The 20,744-nt window shown below is 38.9% G+C and overlaps 1 protein-coding gene, 1 long non-coding RNA gene and 1 other non-coding gene across 10 annotated transcripts in view; 1 reads left to right on the top strand and 2 right to left on the bottom strand.

Annotated features, from left to right (window-relative positions):
* The window catches only part of LOC145512761 (uncharacterized), a 615,780-nt gene that overhangs the window by 62,776 nt on the left and 532,260 nt on the right, over positions 1–20,744 (top strand). The window lies entirely within an intron of this gene.
* Positions 325–14,139, bottom strand: TMCO5A (transmembrane and coiled-coil domains 5A). Of its 7 annotated transcripts, XR_014058772.1 has the most exons (13): positions 14,058–14,139; positions 13,443–13,488; positions 12,299–12,448; positions 11,757–11,880; positions 11,027–11,077; positions 10,230–10,301; positions 8,794–8,850; positions 8,297–8,356; positions 7,803–7,867; positions 6,655–6,786; positions 6,313–6,370; positions 4,116–4,156; positions 325–712 (listed from the first exon to the last, which is right to left on the bottom strand). XR_014058772.1 is itself a non-coding variant. In XM_081507131.1 (12 exons), the coding sequence occupies exons 3-12, from the start codon at positions 12,385–12,387 to the stop codon at positions 514–516; spliced, it is 816 nt and encodes a 271-aa protein (XP_081363257.1). In that variant the 5' UTR covers positions 12,388–12,455; positions 13,401–13,488; positions 14,058–14,139; the 3' UTR covers positions 325–513. The 7 variants fall into 7 exon arrangements, 6 of the variants coding, with proteins under 6 accessions (XP_081363257.1, XP_081363256.1, XP_081363254.1 ...); XM_081507131.1 differs by lacking the exon at positions 6,655–6,786 and having other exon boundaries at positions 12,299–12,455; positions 13,401–13,488; XM_081507130.1 differs by lacking the exon at positions 6,655–6,786 and having other exon boundaries at positions 13,401–13,488.
* On the bottom strand, positions 3,670–3,774 carry LOC145516019 (small nucleolar RNA U13). Its single transcript, XR_014061202.1, has one exon. It is a non-coding gene; the product is annotated as a small nucleolar RNA U13 (small nucleolar RNA).

The following is a 20,744-nucleotide window of genomic DNA, read 5'->3' as shown; positions in this document are numbered from 1 at the left end:
TGAAGCTCCAATGACATTGTTTTCAGACTTCTGGATCCAGCCATGCCTGGAGTCCCAGATTTTTAGTTTCATGAGGCCATACTTTTTTTGTGTGCTATCGATTTATACATTAAGTTAAACTAAGGCAATTTGCAACCAAAGAGTTCTAACATAAGTAATGAACAATCTTCTGCTTTGCAGAGATCCAGTGTCTTAAATTTTTAAGATTCACCAGAAGAACTGATCAACTCTAATTTTGTTAATAATATCTATGATATTATTCCAAAAATTGTCTACTTTGTTTACTCTCTGGTTCTATTTAGCTTATCCACATAGCCACAGAAATCCATTGACAGAGCTCTTTACTGGACAAAGTTAATCTTGGAAAGACAGCGCAAGGAGGGATGGTAATGAAGTAGGCAAACCTCAAGGGAAAAACTGAAGAAAACCTCTTCCCTCCACAAGTTCTGTGTCTCCTAGTCTGTGGACTCAGATGCTACTTGCCTTCTTTTGCTCAAGGATGTTTCTTGGGGATCAGTGGGGTAACATGTCCTCTGTCTCAAGTGTGAGAGATGGAAAGAGGAAACATCTTAGCTTCCACAAGATGTTCCTGCTCAGTATTTTGGGCAATATATTGACAAAGAGATCTGGATTTATAAAACTTATATGGAACAACAAGTAGCCCAGCAGTCTGATGAAAAACAGGGTGGTGAAAAAGAAATATTGAAAAATCCTGGAAAGAGAAAGGAGAAACTGTTAACTAGAGGTTAGAAAACCTAGAACAAAACAGTCATACCTAAGTACATGTCCGATTCTTCGATATTCAAATGTCTCTACTCTCAACAACCCCTTTTAAAGGCAACCTCTTCCTATATGCTGGTTTGCCAGCTACTCTCTCTCCCATCACCGTGTTTAATTATCTTTCAACATTATCACTATTTGAAGTTATCTTGTTTTGTTTATTTTTATTTTGGAAAATTGTTTTTGCTCCAATATATACTGTATTAACAGGGTGTGTTTCTGCGGCTCCACAGCCTCTTCAACATCTGGTATTATCAGATTTTAAAGCTTTTGCCAATCAAATGTGTATAAAGTAATATATCACTATGGTCTTAGCTTGCATTTCCCTGATGAACGATGGTGCTGAACATTTGTTCATACATTTATTGATCTTATGTGATTTCTCTTGCCCATTTAGCTATTATGCTGTTTGAGCCTTTCTTTTTAATTTGTAGAAAAACTTTGTATATTCTTGATATCAATTGTTTTCCATTGTGTATATTTTGAATATTTTCCCTCTAGTTTATAACTTTCACTTGCTCTAAAGTGTTTAAGAACAAAAGTTGTTTTCTTCAAACTTTATTTTTATTAAAGTCTAATTTATCAACCTTTCCTTTAATTAGAATGAATGCTTTTATATCTTGTTTGAAAAGTCATTCTCTACCCCTTGGCCTAAAAGATACTATTTTCTATTAAAAGTTTATGGTAATTTAAAAATATGTCCACAAATTCTTTGGTACTCCTCATTTTGAGAACTTCCTTTCCATTGGAGTGTGGAATAGACTTGAATGACTTGCTTCTAAAGAACAGCGTATCATGGAAGTGAGAGTGTGTGATTTCCTAGGCTATGTACTAAAAGCATTGCAGCTTCCTCCTTACTTTCAGGAGGAAGCCAGCTGTGAGTTTGTGAGGACACACAAGCAGCCTGGTGGAGAGGTCCTTGTTATGAGGAACTGAGACCTCCTGCCAACAACCAGCTGTGTGAGTAAACTCCTTTGGAAATAGATCCTCTGGCCTCAGCCAAGCCTTCTAATGACTGTAATTTCAGCCAACATCTTAACTGCATCCTCATAACAGACCCTGAACTAGAACCACCCAGTTGAGTAGCTCACAGATTTGTGATGCACAGAAAATGTGAGTTGATAAAATGTTTGCTGTTTGCAGTCACTGAATTTTGGGGCAATTTGTTATGTAGCAATAGATGACTAATACTGAGTTTTATAAGCTTTTTAAAATTGACATTTACATCTTTAACTTATCTGGGCTTGATTTTTGTTATACTGTATAGTAGTGATTCAATCTTATTTTTTCTCATTTAGATAACCATTTTTTTCCCCACCATATTTATTGAACAATCAATCCTTTCTTTCCCCTCTGACATATAATCACTGTCATATATCAAGTTTCTGTACGTACATTGTTTCTGAGCTCTTTGTTCTATTGCATTGGTTGACTTTTCTATTCCTGTGATAACACCACACCATAATTACTGTAGCTTCCTAGTAAGTCTTGATATCTCAAACGACATGTTTCTCACTCCTTAACTCTCCTTTAAAATTGCCCAGGTCATTTTTTGACCCTTTACTCTCCCATATGTACTATATTTTATTATCATTTTATTCAATTTCATGAAAAATCTTTTGGGGTGTTTGATTGGAATTAAATTGATTTTATTCATTATTTGGAGACCATTGATATATTTATGATATTTAGGCCTCCTATCCATGATCTTGGTATTCTCTTCTTTCATTCATGTTACCTTTAATATTTCCTAATACATTTCTGTAAATTTTCTTATGGTAGTCTTGATTTCTTTTTTAACTGATTGTTTTGCACTTGTGGTTTTAATATGATTGACATGAGCAAACCTCCCCTGTTTCCTTTGGTATATTACCCTCGTCAAGCTGTGGCAGGCTGCATTTTGCCCCAGGACAAATTCACTGTCCACCTCCACTCACCAGTCAAAAACAGCCCCTTCCCCTCCAGTTTTCTGAAATTTTCCTGTAGAGTTAATCTTGGTGACAAGATCCATTCTAGTATAGGATCTTGGTCAAAATGAGAATCAAAAGCTGTTTACAATCCTCTTCCCACCACTCTCCTTGATGTTGGATAACTGTATTCATGAGAAGGGTCTGGGATGACATCTCTGGGAGGACATGCTGAGGGACAATCTCAGGGACAACTTTGCTTTCTTATCAGTACACATATACCAGTGTCCCAAGGATGTGAATCAGGACAAGAGGAAAGGCATTTGCAGTTTGATGTGATAAGGTAGATTTGCTGGACTTTAGGCTACTAAATTTTCTTTAGGCTACTAAATCTCTTTAAGGCAGACAATTTTTATCCCAGGAGTTCACATGGGCAATTCCATGCTGGGCACTGGTTTTTGAATTATCGGTGAAGGTGGCCTAGGAGTTCTAGGGAAAATTCTTCTAGTTGTTCTGGGAACATGTATTTAGGGATATTGGAATATGTAATACTTCACTTATCTGGTATGAAGGAGTATCCCTCTTAAACAAATTTTCCAGACAATTGGAGCTGGCCTTTAAGCACCAATAATTTTATGTTAACCATTTTGATGGGACTCTTTCTAAATCACATTTCATACCACTTTAAATTTATGTTTCTCTATGCCTTCTTAAACATATTGAACATAATTTGACCTTTTCTTAAAAATGAAGGGGCTTCAATACTAATTTTACTTTGCAATCATGGTGATTCCCTAAGGGCTAATATCCACTCAGTTGTTTGAATTTTGAGTTCTTATTTGTATTAACAAGATTTTTGAGCAGTTATTGTATGCTTGATACCGTTAGGTGCTATCTCTTTTTCACAATCATTTTTTCTCCCTTTTATCTGTTGTTAGGCAGTGATATCCTTGCATTTAGAAATTCTCTCCCTATTTTTATTTTTCACATTAAGAGGTAGTATGCTGATGTAGCAAAGTTTGAGAGAGGCATATCTCACGCAATAATGTAAAAACCCAATCGTCACGCTTATGAATCACAGAAGGATCTCCCCATTTCTAACCTACTGATGTTACTGGAAAACCAGAAACATCAAACTAGTTGAAAGTGTTAAAGGGAAAAAGGAGTAAGAAGAGACTTACCACATCTCTTCTAGGTAATAAGATTCCTGTTTCTAATTACTGCTAGGCCACTGGCTTTTAATACTGGAAAGTTGAGATTAATAGTCACCTTCAGACAAGGAAGTCATAATATTGACTGAGAAATGCAGTCATTGTTGACTTGACTCTATGTATGTGTGTGGTTGTGTGTCTAGACTTTGCTCTCTGCGAGAGTAGCTAAGTAGAACTCCTAGTTTCCTGGGAAGTTTGCTCAAAGATATTTACTTACCTTTTACAGAACCCTGCTATCTTCTTTTGGAGAGAATTATCCTAGGAGAAGAAAGGACAGTGATAAATAAACAATTTCTGGAGGCTGTTATCACTGCCAAATAATATTCATTGAGCTGTTAATTAAATGGTATTTTAGATAAAGTTTTACAGATTTTTTTCATGCACATAAGGAGATGAAATTTTCAAAGCCAAATATATGTGTGTATATATGGATGTGTGTGTGTGCACTCAGTCCTTCAGTCATGTCTCACTCTTTGCGACCCCATGGACTGCAGCCCGCCAGTCTCTCTGTCCATGGGATTTTTCAGGCAAGGATACAGGAATGGGTTGCCATTTCCTCCTCCAGGGGATCTTCCTGACCCAGAGATTGAATTCGTGTCTCCTGCATTGGCAGGTGGATTCTTTACCACTGAGCCACCTGGGAAACCCATATATATATATATATATATATATACACACATATACACATATATATGTACCTGCATCACCTTTTTATATTCTGATAGGAAAGATAGAAGACATAGAAAGGGAAGGTCATACATCTAGTAAGTGGCAGGACCAGTCCTGGATCCCAGGTCCTCTGAGTCCACTTTCTGGGCTCTCTCAACTACACCCTTACCTTTGGGTTAGCCAGTGATCCTTAGAGAAATTTATAGGCTATACAAACCACACAAACATATTCTAAGAGATAAAATTTGAAAGCTATAAAAATGTAAAGATGAGGATATACTCTGGATTTCTATGACATTTCTCTTCCAAATGTTTTCTCAGTTATTTTCTTTTTAACTTCCTTGTGAGATAAAAAGGAAGAGGAATCATGATCACATTTTAAAACTGTGGAAATGAGGCTTGCAGAACTGGAATTAGAAAGTAGCTTTCTGGGTTACAAATTTGATTCTACAGCTTGAGTGAGATTAAGTGGCATACTAGCTGGTCACCTGCTCTGGTAGCCTCTCCACAGGCATTGCTCAAACCTCATAGGTCATTGAACCATCTCATGGTACTCTCATAATCTTATTGAAGACAACCCTGTTGTTTCTCTGATAGGTGGCCAGAAGGAATAATTTAATGAGTCACTGGAATTAGATGATGGGACACATTGGGGAGCATGCCAGGCTTGTTTCTAGAGAGGTGGACTTCATTTATTTCAGGAGTTTTGCTTGCTGAATGGAATACATAAGCTTGGGACCAGAATAACCTGTTCAGAACAGTGAGAACTACAGTCATACAGTCTAATAAATATTCAAACATCTGGAGGACTTCAAGGATAATAGTCAATCGTTGATATTTGCTTTTAAGAAGAGATGACTTCACCTTTCAAGATTATAAAGACTGTATATCTCAACAATATAAAATTCCTGATGAATGTCAGCCTTGATTCTAAAGGAAATATAAATTACAACTCAAGTCGAGTAAGATTTATCTATGTACTTGCTGCCATAAGACACCAAGCAGGCCCAGAGGTCTGGTGCTCTATGTCCACATCTGTTTCCTTCAGACCTTTGCCTATGTGCTGGTAACATCATGATGTTAAAGATGGACAAACATGGAAGCTGTATCATAAAGAAACAATTATTTCCTATGTTTTAACTCATAGGCCAATTCTGGTTAGACGGTGATAGATGCCCTTGGCATTCTGTGCAGTGAAAGATTCAGGACCATGCTGGGATCATCAGGAAAGAGTGCTGTGATTGGTGCAGAGCGGTGGTGTATATATTGGCCTTTTCTCCATAGAGTGCACCCTCAGTTACTGTTCCTTCTTGCTTCCATTCTAAACTCTCTCTGCTCTTGGTCTGGTTTCTTTGAGAACACATCACTTGCATGGCTGTAGGAGGGAAAACAGTTGTTCCTAGTGTCTTCTTGGTTTAAGGTTGAAATGCTTTGAAATTACATCTAGTACTGTTCTTGGAAAATGCACATGGGAAGATTGATAGATGTTTGGTGGCTTATAGTAATTTTGGAAACTCCTTTGAAAGGCAATGATGCAGGGGGGTTCAGGATGGGGAACACATGTAAACCCATGGCTGATTCATGTCAATGTATGGCAAAAACCACTACAATATTGTAAAGTAATTAGCCCCCAACTAAAATAAATAAATTTATTAAAAAAAAATAAAATGCTAGAGTCTTTTAAAAGGAAAAAAAAAAAGAAAGGCAATGATGCTGAAGAAGCTGAAGATGGAGTGGGTGCTTACCTTGTTATTTTGGCTGTTATACTCTTTGCTTGTGGAGTTCATGCACATAACTTTTGACCTAGGGGGAGAAGAACCAAGACAGAGACTGGATAAAGTGCACGTGGAGATTCATACTATATGGTGGTTATTTTAAAATAGTTTTATATTCTAACGCTATGTTGTCCACTATTGTAGCCATTTGCTACATGCAGCTATTTAAATTAATTAAAAAATAATTTCCTCAGTCATATTACCTGTTTTTCAAGTACTCAGTAAATGGCTTAGTGGATACTTAATAGATAGCATATAAATTTTTGTTGAATAGTCTTGGTTTAGAAACTTAGCTTAGCAGTCAAGCCATACCTAGTACTCAGGAAGGATTTTGGGAGACTTGAAGGTGTCCTTTAAGGGTGAGAGCCTCCAGGTCCTGGTGCCTTGGACACCAGGCCACCGTGTGTGCCTGCTTATTTAGAGGCTTTATGCAGTCTCTTCATCCTAAGATTCCAAAATATTTAATAAATAGAGATACTTCTTGACTGAATTAAGATTTAACTTCTAAAGAGGGTCAAGAAATTGAAGTGAAGTTTTTGATTTAAACTAAAGAATATAAGTGTCTCTCAGGTAGCTCAGTGGTTAAGAATCTGCCTGCCAATGCAGGAGACATAGGTTCGATCCCTAGGCTGGGAAGATCCCCTGGAGGAGGAAATGGAAATCCACTTCAGTATTCTTGCCTGGGAAATCCCATGAACAGAGGAACCTGGAGGGCTACAGTCTATAGCATCTCAAAAGAGTCGGTCACAACCTAACGACTAAACAACAACCACAAAAGAGTTAAACTCTTTTGACAAACTTCAGGAGTCTTTTTTTGGGGGGAGAGGGAGGCTTTTCTTTTATTTATGTTTAATATAGTATAATAGTATACAGTTTGAGTTTCATAATATGATAGCCTTAGCGGGTGTCTGGAAGTTAGTGTCATGCCTATCCCATATGGTTTAATTTCTGTATATTTGGGGTAAGTGAGGATGGTATTAATTATAAGGCCTTTTCTGTGAAATATAAAGCATGCTCTGCCTATCCAGGTGCCTGAGCACTAGCCCTTTTTAAGGCACATGTTCCTGGCCTTAATATAAACCCAAATAATTGGTAATATGATAAAGTTAGGAAAGGAGATGCATTTCTAGAGTCTTTTAAGAAAGCTGGGAAAAGGACCTGCATTTTAAATTTGGTGTATTATAATCATATTGTGTATACACTTGAAAATGGTGCTGTTTAAAAAAAATTGTGTATTTATACAGTAACAGTATATGAATTCATTTATCTTGCCTTAAAAAAATAATGAAGTTGGTGTAGTGTAGGGGGAGTTGACCTGATCACTATGGAGAGGAAAGAGATGTGGTGTCGGGGCTCATGCAATTCCAAATTGGAATTAGTCAGAGAGATGTTTGCTCTGACCCAGGCTGAGATGGAGTTACCACTAAAACCAGGATGTTCCTGTGTTTGCCAAAGCTCACACTTCTCTCTCAAGGAACCGAGTTTCTAGTTCTTCTTGTATTTTCTTCAAAGTTTCCTGGTACTTCTTCAAAGAGAAATAAAGGAAAGCACAGTTACTAATTAAAGCCCTGTGCTTTTCCTAATCATAATAAACACACATTATTATATTGTAACATAAATGTTTGATATTACCACTGCCACTTGTCCTCCTTCCTAGCCTTCACTCCACCATTACTGATCTTTCACTACATTTCATCATTGGACAGGCCCCTGGGAATAATTGGGATTATAAATAGGAAAAGTGCTCATCATTAAGTTAAAGGCACTAGGGGCTGGGAGACCAGGGAAGTAAAAGAATGATATTGGTGGTGGAGTGTCAAAGACTCTAAAGTCCCTTTGGAGTGACTCCTTGAAGAGTTAAAATTATTCCAGATGGTGTTCTCTGAAAAACCTATTTCCATTTCACTGTGTACCTGAACAAACCCTTTGCTATCTCTTTACTGAGAGGCTGTACCTTTATGCAGAGAGCTTGATCTTCACAGAGCTGGGCCACAAATGCATAGTCTTCTATTACCTGGGAAGCCAAAATTTATTAGTCTTAAATTTTCTCAGGGAATTTCTATAAGAACAATAGTATACTTGTTTCCTCCTGTGTACAAGACCCTAAATGTAGGTTTCTAGCTTTTCTAAATATGCTTTTTGTACATATAAGCTCATTTTCTAAGGCTATACTTTATAGTCCCATGGGGATTATTTGGGGACAGTTGGGAGAAGAATAGATACTAATTTGTGGAGAATAGACATTATGGAATGTATCCTGTCAAAATGTTAAATATAAGGTAACCTAGAATACTATACTCATCCTCCTTTCTTTCTTACCCTCCTGATCCCATGTAGTTTTGGAAGTAGAACGTTAGTATAACTCAATCATTTGAAGAATGTATTAGATTGTCGGACCAAGAATCACATTTCCCTTCCTTTGGGAGAAGTAACATTGAAGTTTGTGGTTACCTTGGCCAGCTCCTTCTCTTGGTTTGCACAGGAGGCTTCCAGTTGTTGTAACTTAACCTATAGACAGGAAAGGAGGCTGGTAATTCAGCAAGGAAAAAACAGAATTTCATTCTGAAATGCTATCACAAAGTTTATCTCACAGGTGGTTGAAGTGCGTTAGGCACATTTCAGATATCTCTTTGATGGAGAGCAGTCAAACCATCCTGTGCAGCTGCCTGGTGAATCCACTGAGCATTCATCAGTGCTCCCTTCACCCTTAAACTTCAATTCTTAGCTTCCTTCTTCCTTAGCTATTTCTCTTAGAAAAAAATCACTCTTGAAAACGTCACTATCCCCTTTACATTTATATATTCATTACTCACTCCTTTCTTCCTCCCTGTATTCCTCTTTTCCTTCCTTGAATATTTGATGAAAACCATTTTATGTTGGCCACTCTACTGGAATGACAGGGGAAGGGCAAGGGGAGTACTGAGGATACAGTGATGAGCAGGATTGATAGGCTCTCTGCTTCACAGAGTTGACATTCTAGGTGGGGGACATAACAAATAAGTCAACGTGATAATGATAAGTGCTATGAAAGAAATAAAATCACAGAAGTGTGCTGAGAGTGAGTGATGGAGTAAGAGCTAATATAGGTGGCTTGTGAAGGCCTCTCTGATGATACTTGAGTTGAAGTCTAAATGATAAATATTAGCCAAATGGAGATCTGGAGGAAATATGTTCCATGCAGAGGTTACAACAAGGGCCAAGACTGTGAACTTTGGTGTGGATGAGGAAGTTATGTGGCTGTCCATAGGGTCGCAAAGAGTTGGACATGACTGAAGCGACTTAGCACGCATGTAATCACCTTACTTAGTAGGTAAAACTCACTAGATACTTGTATGACCAATTTAGTGATTTCTTTTCCTAGACTGGATCCCATGACAGGATATGTAAATTTCCCAGCATACGGTAGATTTACAGATCCTGGCTCTGTCTCTATGAATTCATACATATACCTTAGCCAGACTCTTAAATAGTCACTTTAAAATTATGTGATTTCAGGTTTTAGCTGTCCAAAAAAGGGAAAGAATAGTTTATGTATACAATTTCACTCAATTTTAAAACTGAGGTTGGGAGGGACTGATTAAATTGCCCTTCATATACCACACTAAGTACTGGGGCCAGGATTTAAATTAGGGACTTCAGTTGCCTCCAGTGTTACATATGTATTTGTGTTTCTGCTCTTCCTCATGGAAGAAAGAACAAAATATATGGCTTCTGAACAAAATTCCTGACTAAGAGCAGAGGAAAATTCAGCACTCAATGGCCCAGGCTTATGCTCGACATGGGTAAAATTATAAAGAATTTATCTCAACTTTGACAGTTGTTTCAACTTGAAGGCTTGTTTCCTGTTCACATAGTCCAAACCCATTCAAGATTGCTTTTCCATTTACCTTTGACTCTTCTGGGGTTCCCTTTAGATTATCTTGTTCACACTTTGTTGCCTTTTGAGATTTCCTTGTAAGCTACAGTTTCAAATAAAAAAATTCAATTGCAAATAAAAAATACATCCAATGAAAAAAAAAGACAAAGACATTCTGTGGTGTGTGTGGGCTGGTAATTTGGCCTTGATAAAAGCTGTCAGGAGATGGTCCTTTGGTGGATACTTGGTGCCCCTGAAAACATTTTTATTCTGCCTCCAATTTTTTTCCACTAGTCTTGGTCATCAAAGCTAGATCTGCTCAAGACAGGGGTACTTTTCCAAACTCCTAATTCATGCTGGGTTACTCAGGGCTGCAGACCTGGGTCAGAAAGCACGATAAACATAGGAAGCCCACTGTATTCTGAGCAGGAGTTAAGATAAAGGGAATGTCTAGATGAAGAAAAGGGAATCCTTAAGAATTAAGTGTTTCTAAAAGTCTCTGTTGAAAGTAAAAGTAATTCTCACTACAAAGTTGCCAGCCAATCACTTCCAAAATGTCTATTGGAATCCTTTTCCCTATAACACAATGAAGAACCCATTATATCACAGAATATCCTGAATACCCCACCCATTTCTTTCATCTGACACTTGTAGGGAAGATCTGTGGAGTTTATTTATGTTATCGGGCTAAGTCTCAGGAGAGTAGTTCCCACCCCAGCACAGGCTGGTCTGACGCGTGGAATCCCCTATGGTCACTTTTGCTCCCTTGCCTCTCTGATGACTGAGGATGCAGCGGGAACACTGGGGAACACAAGAGCCCTATCCCACCTTTCTTTCAAGTTCTGCTATGCTGTGGACCAGGGTCTCATTCTTCCTTTCCTGTTGAGAGAAAGAAGCAGAGTGTAAGTGGGCATGTGCGCATCATCATCTTTTTTTTTTTTTCAGTTGATTGTTCTCCATTTCACTCCAGTGATTTTTCCTGCAGGAACTCTATCTTACTGCATAATGTCAGGTTACGAATCTGTGGTTTGATCTCGGTACATACATGCCAACTTACCAGGGACAGAGATGCCCACACACAGGGCTTTCCAGTACTAAATATTACCAAAGAAACCCTAACCTCCACACATTCCTTTCCATGCATGGTCACATCCTGCCACAACTTTTGAGTTGACTACACATTGTATGTAAAAAGGAGAGACTATCTCATTCGTTGGTAGGACGGACGGTGAAACTGAAGCTCCAATACTGTGGTCACCTGATGTTAAGAACTGACTCATTGGAAAAGACCTTGATGCTGGGAAAGATTAAGGGCAAGGGGCATAGGGGGTGACAGAGGATGGGATGGTTGCATGGCATCACCAACTCAATGGACATGAGTTTGAGCAAACTCCTGGAGACGGTGAAGGACAGGGAAGCCTGGTGTGCTGCAGTTCATGGGGTCACAAAGAATCAGGCATGACTGAGCAACTCAACAACAGCAACTTATCTGACATTGGATGTGAGACAGGATGATGAATATAACCTGTCGAATAGCACTTCCCAGTTTCTTGCTTACCACTCTGGCAGTTTCTTCTTCCAGCTCCTGCAAGGCTCTTTCCCTTTCCATTGTGGTGCTGTTCTCCTTCTCCCACTCCTCATCCTCTGCCAGGTCTCTGGTCTGAGTGATCTCATTTTCCAACCTGGCTGACACAAGCACACACTGTGAGGAACTCAGTTTCAGAACTGATAAAACACGTGTATCAGTTTCAAGGGTACCTCAGTGACCATAAATATGAATCTCAAGTTGGAAACCCTTCCTTCCTGGATTCTTAGACTCAGAATCACTTTCAAGGCAGGAAAAGTAGGATTCCTCTAATTCCCAAGTCAAATACCTCAATGTTCTTTCAACTCAGGTAAATATCACCCAATTGTTTAGGAATTTCCTTGAAACTTGCTGAAGTTCAGGTTTGAGCTGTAGAGAAATGCTGCAGAATGAAGGAAAAACTTTGCTGTGCAAGATTTAGATCTCTAGAACAAACTGGAAAATTCAGTTTTGTCTCTTCTTTCCCATCCCATCCTCTGGACTGAGTACTTTCCACATGGAACCCCAACACTCACCTCTGAATCTCATTTTCTTTCTCATGGATTTTGACAAGAAGGTCCTGATTTGCTTCATCTATTCTCTGCATATCCCTTTCAAGGTCCATATTCAAACTGTTAATGTTCTTCTTTGACTGGGCCAATCTTAAGATTTCCACTTTCTCTGACCTATAGACTCAGTACCCAAAATGAACAAGGGTCAGTAATCTTTGGACTAAAGGGCATATCTAAAAGGCATTAAATTCATTAACCTGGCTGTTTCTGGGAACATATCTTTCCATTTTCATTCTTAGAAAATTCTATTTCTTAATCATGCTCTACAATTTGTTTCAATAAGTCTCAACTTGGTTAGCAAGGGAGATCTTTCTCGGCTTTCTCAGCCAAAGTGCTTGATATACTAGTGCACCTCTACTTTGGTTCCAGGAGAAGTCTTGCTTCCTTAAACAGCCCTCTGCACTGGTTTCTCAGACAAATTGTTCACAGAATCTGCTCATGCAATCCACTTTTATTGAGTACTTTCATCCAGGTAGCTGGCACATTCCTAATGATAGGGCCTGGCCTCATGCAGAGGCACAAGTGATTTCCACTGGCGGGGAGGGCTTCAGTCTTTCCCTTCCTCCTTATCTCAAAACTTCTGCTCCAGTGCCTGCTACAAAGCTTGAAAATGTACCATGACAGTCACTCCATTATGTTAACGGATGTGACCCATCCATACACTTTCAAGAATGCAAACATCTTTTTGAAGTAAATTTGAATAAAATAAAGGTTAACACTGGAGTGGTCTAGAAAGGGTACTGGGCACATGGGAAGCTTTCAGTAAACTTTTCTTTTTCTTATATCAATTAGGTAGTTTGCTTTTTAAATAATTATCCATAAATAAGTTAGTGAGGCAGAGAGATTTTTGAGTAAGAATGAGGGATGATTTTGGAAAAGGAAGTCCTATGTTGGAAGGACTTTATAATAGCTATCACTTAGAAGGGAAAATTTATAAAAGCTATCCTTTCAGGAGGGCACAAAGGGCTTGGGGTGGAATGCAGTGGGGGATGGATAGGTAGTAGATGGAGGGAGAGAGGAAGACTAGGACATGAAGGAAGACATCAACAGCGGGCCTTCTTCATACCTTGGTCCTTGGATGTGGCTTTGTATAATTATGATTACTTACTCATAATCTAGTTGATCTTCCTTTTGTTCTTCCATTGTAGATTTCCCTAAAATATCACAGAGATGTATCTAATGAATTGGGGAAATGGATCCATTTATGAAATAGAGTAACTAGCTTAGAGCCCCCAAATACAGAAACAAAATTAACTGGTTTCTTCCCACCAACTTCACGTTTTGGCCATGACAGAATTTAGCCTTTTGGTTTTCTGCTCATGATCTGATTATGCCTCAGTAAGGATGCAGTGAGGATACAGTATGTACTGGATATTTCAGCATATATCCTGCTAGCAGATATATTTGGAGATAGTTCACCTACACAAAATCCTTTGGAATTTATATGCTGCAATAAGGATCAATAGTTATCAATTGTTCTTAAGTCCCTTTCTGCTCCAGGCCCAGTTGCTTTCCTAAAGAGCTCATGGACACGGGTGTAGGTGTATAACTTCTCTGAAAAGTAATCTCTGTGCTCTCTAGCCTGGCGTCTGTAAGAATATCCAGATATTAAGTAAGATCTTAGTATTAAATAGGTCTCAGAAAAACCAAGCAGAAGTAAATAATTTGGCCTGCTGTGCCTCCTTGGTTTCCCCTTTATTTCCATTTCTCCCCTAAACTCTACCTCCCTTCTGATGTGTATGGTCTTCCTGATTCTGCCCTAGGCAGTTAGCTGCTGAAGCATCAAGTCTTTCCCCAGTGGAACTGTCCCATAGATTCTCAGAACCTTCATGACTCTGCTGTTGACATGGGGAGGGCGGAGCAGCATGTCACAGTGGGTTGGGTGGCAACGGTTTCTCACCATCTGTGGAGACTTAAGAGCCTAGCTGGGTGTGTGTGTTTCATGGCCATGTCTTCCCTTTGGCAGCAGTAGTTGAATGGATCTGATTTCTGGGCCGAATGAATGGGGTAGCCCCTGTTTTTTACTTCTCTGGCAGATTGTGCTCTCTCACTGCCCAAGTGTAACTAATATAGAAAGTCTGAGCCCTAAGGCCAGCAGTCTAATCCCATCATGTAGTCAACTATCTACTCATTCATTTGACAAACACTGAAGCTGTTGATGGAGCCCCTGTGTATTCCAGGCACTGTTCTAAGCATTAGAGAGACAGAGTACACTAAACAGTCAAGACACTTGCCCTCGTGGAGTTTACATTCTAGGGCAGGGGTCCCCAACCTCTGGGATGTAATGCCTGATGATCTGAGGTAGAGCTGATGTAATAATAATAGGAATAAAGTGCACAATAAATGTAATGCCTTGAATCATCCTGAAACCATTTGCCCCACCCTTGTCCATAGAAAAATTGTCTTCTGTGAAACTGGTTCGTGGTGTCAGAAGTTTTGGGGACTGCTGTTCTAGGAGGGGTGTATGTGGGGTAGTGATAGCACAAACAATAAAATAAATGAGTAAATTAATTTTATTTGGTATGACAAAAGAGAAGAGTACTGGAAGGAAACATAAATGGGTGAAGGTGATGAGAGGAGATGTAGTGTGTTTATGTGGGTGGGAGGGAAGCTGTTACAGGTGTAAACAGGGCAGTGCAGCTGAGCACCCCCAGACCTGAAAGTGTTTATGTAGCTGCATTAAGATGGCTAGTGAATGGAAGACCTTAGGTTGTGCTGAAGTGGACATAGAACCCAGAGACCCCACATGGGCAATAGTAAAAGCCATGGTCATCAGGAGCATGGGCCAGCATGCATCCTGAAAGGCCAGCAGACCCAGGAGCAACAAGCGGAGGTATGAAGACCCAAAGCTCCTCCTTCAATCCACCTCAAGGATACACAGCTTTCCCCTGCACTTGCCACTCTCCAGGGAAAGAGGAGAGCTCTAGAGAAGGAGAATCTCTCAAGACTGAGAAATTGCCTGAAAGAGATTTTTAACCAGGAAAAGTCTATGATATCTTGAATTGGTCCCATTGAGTCTTTTCTGCCAACTTAAGGAGTCAGAGCTAAAGGGGAAGATAAGATCATTTGCAGAATATAAAGAATATACTTCTGCACACCTGGGTATGTACATTTTGACCAGATTATGCACCATTTGTAACTTTGTGTGTGTGAATCATGGAAACCTAGTAAGTTTTGGATCTCGACTTAATAAGGAACGCATTGAGTTGATTTGTGGGCCAGAGTGACTTCTTAACATACTGTAGTTTCTAATAAACTATTTGTAAAATTAATGGCCTCTGATGACCCCCATTACCATCTCCCTTCTTCCTGAAAGAAGGCATTTGGTTGCTTTATGAAGCTGTACACAGAAGAGTAATTAAGTAACAATTCAGGCCAATGGCCTCTCCGAGGAATTAATGGTAGAGAGAGTTCATTAACCCCAGCTAGTTATGGCTTCTCCAGGAAATGCCCTGGACCAAGGTTATTGTAACTATTAATGGATTGGATAGGGACTTTGACTGAGATAAAAATAAAGCTCTATCTCCTTCCTGGGGAGCTTTTCTCCTTGAGGGGTTACCAAAGGCAAGCCTGTAGGAGCAACAGAACCCCAAGCTTGGGGCCTGTGTGGGATGAAGACAACAGATTGCTATAGGGAGAACTGCTAAATCAAGGTAAACACAGGGCCTTAGGGGCAAATTAAGGTCCTTGATATAATCCTTCTTGCTCTTCAGGAGGTGCTTGATTAATGCCTTGTGCAGCTTTAGGGCAGCTGTTATCACCTTGCTAACGTTTGTGTGCTGAGCCCTGCCCCATGCAGAAGAGCTGCTGAGAGGCATGTCAGGTTTGCTGCATTGCTGTCAGAAATGCAGTGGCCTTTGTGTGGAAGTCTGTTGTGAAAACACATGCTCTTTTCCATTCTGGGGACTCAGGCTCTGTGTGCTGGGTCTCACCCTTCTGCCACAGGGAGTCTGAACAGCTGCCTGACAGTCCTGAGGGAGCTGGCTGGGCTCTCCCTGGCCCTTCCTGCTGCCTCACAGGGATGGAGAGCTTTTCCTTCTGCACACCTCACTTGTCCTCACTTTTACTATGGAAAAATCTTTGAATAATTTTTATAAATGAGCTTGGTTTTGAAGCTCATATCCAAGCAAGGCTCTAGAATCCCATTTTAGATCATTCACTAGTTTTTGAATACAGAATCAACTATGCTATTTTCTTTTAATCCTTATTTACTTTTAGTGGCTATTTCCACTAACAGGGCTAATATCCAAAATATACAAAGAACTTACACAACTCGGTATCAACCCCCTTCCCAAACAATCCAATTAAAAAATGGGCATAAAATCTGACTAACCTGAATAAACATTTTTTTCCAAAGAAGGAGGCATACAGATGCCCAACAGTCACATGAAAAGATGCTCAACATCATTAATCATCAGGGAAATGCAAATCAAAACCATAATGAGATACCATCTTATACCTGTCAGGATGGCTATTAACAAAAAGACAAGAAGTAACAAGTGTTGGTGAGGATGTAGAGAAAAAGGAACCCTAGTGCACTGTTGGTGAGAATGTAAATTGATGCAGCCACTATGGAAAATGGCATGGAGGTTCCTCAGAAACTTAATAGAACTATCATATGATCTAGCAATTCCACTTCTGGATATTTATCTGAAGGAAACAAAAATATGAACTCAAAAAGGTATATACATCTCTGTGTTCTATATAATCTTTAGGTTCCTAAAATATTTTTGAATTTTCTTTCAGAATAACTTTCTCAAAAGCAGAAACTTGAACTCAAATGTGAAGGCAAAGAAAAAGAAAAAAGGAGAGAGAATGTACCATTAAAATTAAATATTTAAAAATCTATCACATCATTGCTATTATAACAGCAATAAAGAAATAAACACTTGTGTAGTTATTATATTTTTCAGATCTAAGCAAAATATTAAAAATATATACTTCTATTTTTTTTTTACCATTTTTGAATTCCTATTTGTTAGCATATGAGTCAACTGCTTTATAGTCTCCAGATAAGAAGACAAGGACAAGAGGGATTAAACATCTTGCTGGGATTAAAAGATTAAAAAAAAAACTCCCATATCTGTGCCCACATCCCTCAATATTTTCTGGTTCATTCTGCAGTGAGCCTGGGAAAGGACAGTAGGAAGAGAGTATTTCCTCAGCTATAATATGGAACTGGTATTATGGAATATAGTATAATTCAGTGTAACATCTTAGTGGCATCATTTTTGTTTTCAGTGAAGTCATTTCTTTTAAGGTAACCAACGCTTGGTCTCTGATCACGCTGCATTTTATTTTAAATTTGCTTCTCTAGCTTTAATTAAAAGTTTACAATTAGAAAGTGATCATTAAGTGGAGGATTCCTAAAAAGGGTAACTAGCATTCAAACTTTCATAAAAAATTTATACTGAAATTTGGTGTAGTTTTTTTGTTTTGTTTTGTTTTTTTTGGCCACGCCACACATCTTGTCAGATTTAGTTCCCCAACCAGGGATCAAACGCATGATCCTTGCAGTGGAAACACAGAGTCCAGGGAACCGCTGGACAGCCTGATGTAGTTTTATGTGTGTGCATATGTTCAGTTGCTCAGTCATGTCTGACTCTTTGAGACCCCATAGACAGCCCGCCAGGCTCCTCTGTCCATGGAATTTTTCAGGCAAGAGTAGTTTTATAATCCCTTCTTAATTCTTCTAACTTTGTGTTCTTTCTGTCTTAGACTAGAAACACAGTCTGAAGTTGAATGTTTTCTTAGGCCAATTTTAGTTTTAAACAAAACATCTCTGAGAGGTCAAACTCCAGGTAATTTCAGAATTCTAAACAGGTTTTATAACATTTATTGGCAAGTGATGTATATTTGCAGAATCCATAAAGCTTTTAAGGTATAGTTGATATTGAAACAATAATGACCCTGGAACAGGATATTTCCTGGAGATTAATGACCAGCTGGGAGGGGTTGATGGCCTGAGGTGTAGTTGAGGGCCATTAACCTCAGACAGTCATTAAAGCCCAGGAAATATCCTATGTCTAGGTCGTTATTGTTATTATAAATTGAAAATGGAAAAAAGAAACAGGCATACAGATGATCTGAAGGGTGACTCCATTTCCAATGGTTTGAACAGGGAGCGTTCTGGGAGAATTTATTCCCCTGTCCATTAGCCAACCAATCTCCCTGAATCCTCTGTCACATCGCCCTTCAGCTGATGGGTCTTTGTGCTGGAAACCTCTAGATTACCCAGATACTGAGTAGAGAGTACAGTTCCTCGTTGCGGCTACCTTTGCTCAGAGTGACTGGATTAAGCACACAGTAATGGTGAATAACTTTGCCACTGCTCTTAATTGCATCCTACATGGCTATCTACTTGCTTCCCCTGGGATCAGCTATTTTCTTCTCTATTTAGCTGCAGTAAATTTCCCACAGCTAAAATTTAAGCCCTTGAATATTTTGTTTGTGCTTATTTCCAGGTCATTGGGGGTGAAAGTGCACATTATTTGCTTTGCAGTTGTGCTGTTTCTAGTCAAGCTAGATATGGCATCCCTGTCCAATTGCTTCGTCAATTTCCAAAAATACTCAGAGATATTTTGAATTCTCAACTAATAAGTAATGCTGAGTTTTGAATGCTGTAAGTTTCAACTTCATATTACTCCTATAGCAGCAGATTCACTTTGATTTTTTTCCCAAGCAAAACATTCAAAGTGGAGAAGTAATCAGTTTAGATTTCCATGATCATTTCAGAGCTTCATAACAAATAGTTGGATATGAAATATTCAGCTGGTCTAGTCAGAAACAGCACTTGCCAATTTGTTTTATTCATTGGCTATAGGAAGTTTCATGTAATACAAAGAAAAAAAAAGCAGAACAATATGAGCATCATGAGGATACAGTTTCCTTGACTCAGTGGTCCCAAGGAGGTTTGATCCATGTATTAGATCAGCTCAAGTTCATCACCAGTTACTATAAAAAACAGGAAAAACACCAAAACATTTCCCTGATAACATTGGTCAGAAACATCAGCTTTGTAGAATAGCACATCAAGGTATAGTTACAGGCTGCCAGTATTGTTAGGAATTTTATAAATTCGAAGTCTATCTTCAGAAGGCTCCTCTTCTCCCTGTAGTGCTACCTGACATTTCCGTGTTACATATGACTTTGGTCTAAGATATTGAAAGGCTCACTTAAAATACAAATGCTAAGTTTTTAACCATTGATACTTATCTTCATTTTAGGTTATTAAATTTTCCAGATCACAATTAGCCTGGGGATTCAATATAAGCAAAATGATAAGGTTAATAGGGATTAAAGGGAAGTATTATGAAAGTACTCTTTTTTTTTTCTTTCAAATCCTTATCAGTATAATCTGCAAAATCCCTTTTATTGGCAGAATCTTCAAAGTAGTTCATATTCTCTAGGCTTCCTAAAAGTCCTTGTATTTCATCATTTATTCTCATTTTAATAACTATTACATATGTTTTTGATGTCAATCTGTGCTCTGTTTCCTTCTAATTCTCTTCTTTAGGCTGGAATTCCTGGTGAGGTGGGTGAACTTTCATGCAGGCCACAGGATTTGTCATGGCCTTATGGTGGCACAACTCTTGAAATTAATGTTACCCTATTGGGCTGTGTTACTCTGATGATGCCAACTATGACAATTTTGTACAATAATCTGATTTTGAGTTTAATTTCCTTTGTGTGCTTGTTGATTATAATTCATTTTACTTTATTAATTCCCCTCCCCACCCCTTTGATTTCATCACTTCTTCTAGTGGAATTTGGTGTGAGTTATTATGGGAATGAGGTTGGGAGATAGTACAAATAATGTTGCTTGTGATAACCTGTAAAACTAAACACTGGTCCTCTACAGAAATAGGCATCTTGAATCTCCTATTGAGGTGAATTCCCTCCATATTTCACACAGCCATGGGATTCCAAGGCCCTTTTGCAGAAGATTTATGTGACCATCTTCACTCCATGTGGTCATTTCTCATTGACAAAGGCTCTGTAATCATCTGGCATAGTCCACAAATAAGCCCATTGGCATATTTGAACTCTTGCATTGAACCGGTAGAATAGAGATCCTTTGAGAACTCTCATTTTAGACTTTTTTTTCTGAGTCATTGTTGTTGCGCTTTATAAGAGATACCAAATGTACAAGGAAATGGCAACCCACTCTGGTATTCTTGCTTGGGAAATCTATAGACAGAGGAGCCTGGTGAGCTACAGTCATGGGGTTGCAGAGAGACTGGCACAACTGAGCACACACACAAGAGATACTGAAAGGCATAAGTATCCTAAGTGTCCAACCAGAATGTAATCCCAACAAGAGAGCAAAACGGAGAGAACAGCAAGTGGCAATCTGCTGTTTGGAGGATGAGAGCATGGGATGATATAACTAAATACATTTGTTGAAGAG

Source organism: Giraffa tippelskirchi, chromosome 7, assembly GCF_054371585.1.
Source record: "Giraffa tippelskirchi isolate mGirTip1 chromosome 7, T2T-mGirTip1v1.2.pri, whole genome shotgun sequence".
Classification (NCBI taxonomy): Eukaryota; Metazoa; Chordata; class Mammalia; order Artiodactyla; family Giraffidae; genus Giraffa; species Giraffa tippelskirchi.
This window is presented reverse-complemented; position numbering and strand designations above follow the sequence as displayed.

Excerpts from the sequence above, each read along its gene's own strand:
- TMCO5A (XM_081507126.1), bottom strand. The coding sequence starts at position 13,477 with ATGGAAGAACAAAAGGAAGATCAACTAGATTATGA. Across the intron at positions 8,851-10,229 it reads GAACCCCAGAAGAGTCAAAG|GTTAAGTTACAACAACTGGA; the intron begins GTAAATGGAAAA and ends TCCTGTCTATAG. Across the intron at positions 6,371-7,802 it reads CGGTTCCTTGAGAGAGAAGT|GTCAAAAGTTATGTGCATGA; the intron begins GTGAGCTTTGGC and ends TTCTCCCCCTAG.